The sequence below is a fragment of the Arachis duranensis genome, chromosome 3, assembly GCF_000817695.3.
Source record: "Arachis duranensis cultivar V14167 chromosome 3, aradu.V14167.gnm2.J7QH, whole genome shotgun sequence".
NCBI classification, from domain to species: Eukaryota; Viridiplantae; Streptophyta; class Magnoliopsida; order Fabales; family Fabaceae; genus Arachis; species Arachis duranensis.
Window position 1 is genome coordinate 105,814,428 of NC_029774.3, and position 5,507 is coordinate 105,819,934.

At 34.7% G+C, this 5,507-nt stretch overlaps 1 protein-coding gene across 1 annotated transcript; it reads left to right on the forward strand.

Annotated features, from left to right (window-relative positions):
* Window positions 1–3,040: 3,040 nt before the first annotated feature.
* LOC107479972 (uncharacterized) lies at window positions 3,041–4,078 on the forward strand. Its single transcript, XM_016100085.3, has one exon. The coding sequence runs from the start codon at window positions 3,327–3,329 to the stop codon at window positions 3,909–3,911; it is 585 nt and encodes a 194-aa protein (XP_015955571.1). The 5' UTR covers window positions 3,041–3,326; the 3' UTR covers window positions 3,912–4,078.
* The last annotated feature ends 1,429 nt before the right edge of the window (window positions 4,079–5,507 follow it).

The following is a 5,507-nucleotide window of genomic DNA, read 5'->3' on the forward strand; positions in this document are numbered from 1 at the left end:
GGAATTTGATCATGTACCCTTTAATTGGAATTAATTGACCAAGGAATTGGCAATTAATGAATTTTAGAGGAGACTAGGAAGGTCTAAGGAATTAGGGTCTAGTCACACATAGTTTGCCATAAATTAAATCCTACATAATTAAAATAGTTAGTAAGAAAAGTAAATCCAGAAAAATAGATAACTCTGAAGCCTTAACTATTTTCTCCATATTTTATTCCCAATTTATTTATTTGTCTATCATTTTTATATTCTGAGTTCAAATTTAAACTTTTTGAATATCTCAAAACCCTTTTCTGCTTGCCTAACTAAGCCTATCAAATACTATTGTTGCTTAATCCATCAATCCTCGTGGGATCGACCCTTACTCACGTAAGGTATTACTTGGTACGACCCGGTGCACTTGCCGGTTAGTAAGTGTGGGTTATAAATTCCGCACCAGCAACCTCCTGTAGTTGACGCTATACTCCTCCACGGTCCTTGAATACCCAATGTTGACCACAAGCTTTTGCAAGTACGGGACCTTGAATTCCCTTAAGTTGCTACCAATGTGCCGAATACAAAACAGCCACTATGCTCTCGGAGGTTTCCAATCACCTCCGCTACGATTTACTGCGGCCCGGATTGACTCATGAGGATCGGAGATTATACCCACGCCGTCCCTTCTTATAACAAGTGTTCATAAATTACTGAGAAAAAAGTGCGTGCCACGCATTAGCCGTCTCACCCTCTACAATGGCAAAAGCAATTGGTACAATGTTTTGATTCCCACCTTGCGCAACTTCAACCAAAAGGTAACCTGTATATTTTTCGTATAGGTGGGTCCTGTCAACCTGAACCGGCGGCATGCAATAGTTGAAAGCTCTTATGCATGGTTTGAAACTCCAGAATACCCGATGAAATATCCTAACACCGTCCACCTCTTGACTCCTGTTATACAGGGGTCGTGTTTCTATTTGGACTTGTGAACCAGGCATCTTCTAAACCATTGCCAAGAACCACAACGACAAAGCTTTGTAAGATTCTTCCCATCCACCGAAAACCTTGGCTATCGACTTCTACTTTGCCAGCCAAGCCTTTCAGTAACTAATAGTGTAGTTGAATCTTGCTTAGACTTCCGCAATTATAGATTTGACCTTTATGGATGGGTCGAATTCAACCAATGGCTTCATAGCCTCGGCAATTATGTCCGAGTCTAACTTGGAGTGATCCTGTGAGTTCATTCTAATGGAACACGTGTGACTCTTGTTGTATCTCCGAATCTCCCAACAGGCTTTCTTCTATATCAAGCTGGCTCGGATAAGTCAGTCGTACCCACGTCCATAATTCTTGCACTTTGCATAGAATGCTTGTGGCTCAAATTCATAAACAACGTAATCGACTCTTCTAGAGATAGTATAACTCCGAATTGCCACAATGATTGATTTTCTTGAACTGTATTCCATTTTGATTCTAAACTCCTCATCCTCAATATCGGCAACACCTATAAAAAAACAAAGTTGTCACTCAGCGATCCGTTAAAATAAAATTCAAGTAAACATACTACCCACTGCTCACGTACCTATGTTTGCATATTCGGGAAATTCCGGTGCATGCATGGCGTCAAGATCCAAGCTACGCATAAAAGGTGGAACGTCCATCGATTGACTAACTGCGACTGGAACCACTAAGTTTTCACCACTACCTCACATCCCCCATCGCCGCCCTCGTCCTCATCACCGGCTTCGTACGTAGCTTCGAACTCCTCATCGCTATCATCGTTCATTCCCAAGTACGTCTCAACTCTGTCATCTTGCACATCTGTTTCATGTTGAACCTCATCCGTTGCTATATGCTCAAACTCAACATATAACTCAATCCTCGGGTATTGTACTTGAGTTTACTGGTGGATATGAAACATCCGCTGAATACTTATTTCGTCGACAATTGGCATAACTTCAAACTGTATTAGGCCGTCAAATACAACAACCGGACTCCTGTAGAGAATGTTGGTCACCCTCTTTAAAATATCCGCCTCTATGCTTTGACAGAGCCCGTACTATAGTTCCGCAAACGTTATAGTGCACGAAACCACAAACAAAAATATATTCTCACACGCAAATCTCACCCCCTCATATGTATTTTGTATAACCTCATCGTTGTGGTAAACCACTATATTTGCAATACCCTCCATCGTACCGACCCTGGAGGAAAACACTTCTCTCACGACAAAGAAAAATGGTTACAAACTTTAGTTTTTATAGGCAGAAAACTTACCTCGCAGGTTACGTGTTGCCTACCATACTGTCACGTGTGAATCACGTTACCTGCGTGTTGAACGGATGAGCGCCACATATCAACACAAATAGTGCGTGGTACATGCAATTGTAACACGTATCCAACACGTTAGGTGCGTGCCGAATTAACTCGTTACCTACGTGTTATGCCTGCATCTTTGCAACATCCACCTACCTATATATACCCCAAAAACCTCCATTTCTAAGTAAAGCTCACCTCATTTTTACGTATTAAAATTCTTTAGCCTATAAAATTGACTTAACATATTGTTTGAATTGAGGGATTTTGAAGGGAAAGAAAATAGAAGGAAAGAAAATGAATGGAAAAGTAAATTTTTTGTTGTTTGGATGAGAAGAGAAAATAGAGAGGAAAGAAAAAAATAGTGTGGGACCCACTAAATTATTTTCTTTCCACAAATGAGAAGAAAATGAAGAGAAATGGGAGCAATAGAAATAAAATTACACATTTACCCCTTATCATTAATAAAGTATAATTTACATATAATATATATAAGGGTATTAATGTAATTTTATACTTATTATAATTTTCTTTCTTCTCACTTTTCTTTCCATCCAAACAAAAGAAAATTTTCTCTTTATTTTCTTTCCTTCTATTTTCTCTTAATCCAAACAACATACAAATAACTCTAATTTTCCTTCTATTTTCTTTCCACTCATTTTCTTTCCTCTCATTTTCTTTCCTCCCATTTTCTTTTCTATACCCAAACAAAGCATAAGTAGTTATGTAAAAAGAAACACAAATTAAATGCCAAACAAATTGACTTGTGAGTTGTGAAGCAGGAAAATCTATAATTTCCACAAGGCTCTCGTGATTGTGGAGGCAGGCAAGCAAGCAACAGCCAACAGCCAACAGCCAACAGCCCCCCGGAAACTGCACGGTCCCTACCAACAAACTCATTGTCATATCCTTATTCCTTAATATTCCACAATCCACACTTTTTATCACTACTTTTCTCTCTCTCTCTCTATTTTCTTCCATCACTCTACTCCATCTGCCCCTGTTTCTTCCTCTTCTAATATTGTTACCAATCTATGATATGTTCTATATTTATTATGACCATGACCACGGCAGTGGCACCACAACCCTCCTCTCCTTCAACATCATCTTCTATGCTATTGGAAATCAGTGTCATATCAATAGAAGGCCTCAATAACTACACTTCATTTTTATGCCCCACCATAAGGCCCTTCATCACCATCACCAGGCTCCCAACACAACCTCATGTAGCTGCGGTGGAAAACGGTGGTGGGTTAGGGTTAGGCCCAACACCGTTTCGCGTGGGGGTGGATCCAACCTTCTTTACGGATGGGTATTCGTGCCTACACCTTCAGCTATTCAACAAGAGGAGGATTGTGGGCTCGGCCCAACTCGGATGGTGCGTGATTCCACCTTCCGACATTTGCATCCTTTCACCCGCTTCTGTTTGCTACCTAAGTTACCGGCTACGGGCTACAGACGGTTCCAGGGGACATGCTATCATCAACATCTCTGTCAGATTGGATGGGCTTCCAATTCCATGGGCAGAAACGAGTGTGGACGCGTGTCACACTTTTATTGGCATACCTGTTACAGTTGTTCGGAGAGATTGTGCAGCCAACACCCATACACCACGATGATTTACATGATATATACACAAGTTTTTTTTATCTTTGGCGCTTGTAAAAGTCTTGTTTTAATTTTGGTTAAACGATTTTCAAGTAGTTTTATGTACTTGTAAATTTGGATGTCAGTACACGATACTTACACTTTGAATTGATGAATTCCATGTGACAATATTGATAAAGACTAAGTGTGTGTTTGCATTACAGTTTGCAAATGAGAGTTTGTATAGGATTAATTTTGTAAACTTAATTTTGATTAAGAGTAAATTTGCATTGAAGTGATTTATGTTTGGTCATCTTTATATTAAAATGGATTATAGTAAAATAAATATGATTTAGATTACACTATTCAAAATCACTTTTAGATAAAAAAATTATTAAAATAGACATCAATTTAAATAATTTTTTATATTATCATATCATTTTAATTTAGATATTTGAATAATCTTATTAATTAATTTTATAATAAAATTAATATCTTATTTTAAATAAAAATAACATATAAAAATTAGCAAAATAAATTTATATATAAGAGTATTTAATTAAATATGTGACATTTTTTTAAAATTTTAAGTATTAATGTAAAAATGTTAATTTAGTAATTTTTTACATCGTATTTTTGTTTTAATACTCTTAATAATTTTATTTTTAATATTATTTTAGAATCTACCATGTATAATTTTATTAATACCTATGATATAATTTTTTATTTAATTTATCTTTTTTTAATAGAATCATAATCTATATTATAAAAAAATTACAATAAAAAATTATATATACCAGAATTATAATTATAAAAAATAATATTAAAAATAATAAAACAAATATAATATACAAAAATCACAATTATAAGAACGTATAATGTCAAATAAAAAGTTTACAAAAAAATAAAAATAATAAATAATAAAAAAGGAGAGCTCATATAAAGAGAAATAATAAGAAAAGAAGACTAATTCACCTAACAAGAATTCCATAAATAATACAATAACATATTTATAGGATAAAATTGGTAAAGGAAAAACAGATGTTTAGGATAAATGGCTAAAAGTTCGTTAGTGAAACGCAAAAGTTAAAAATGGTTGCTTCTGACGTGGTTTTAAATACAAAATCACTTGTGCGTTTGCCAAACTAAAAATTAGCCAAACAAAAAATTGAAACTTTCAAAAAATTTAGACCTACTTTTTCTTCTCAAACAGATTTGCTAAACACACTCAAATTTTATTCACTTTTACAATTTTTTTATTAAAATTACAAAAATATTATATCAAACCAAAATAACGAACCGCTAAACTTTGTATGACATAAACTTATTTAACCTTGATGATTATACGTGTTTGTAAAATAAATATTTAAAGAATTCGAATATATATAACTTTTTAATTACCCAAAAAAAAAAGAAAAAATTGGAGGAAAAAATCAAGAAACAAGTGGACATGCGACAATTTGATTTGGAAAGTTGTGTGGCACTCTCTTATGAGTTGTATGCATGCGAAATGATGCAACTCTTGATGGATGTCCTACGGGGAAGTCTGGCTAAAAAAATTATTATTTAACTAAATTTATATATTTAAATATTTTTTAAATAATTAATTTAAAAGTTGATTATTTTTA

Coding starts and splice junctions, on each gene's coding strand:
- LOC107479972 (XM_016100085.3), top strand. CDS start 3,327: ATGATATGTTCTATATTTATTATGACCATGACCACGGCAGTGGCACCA.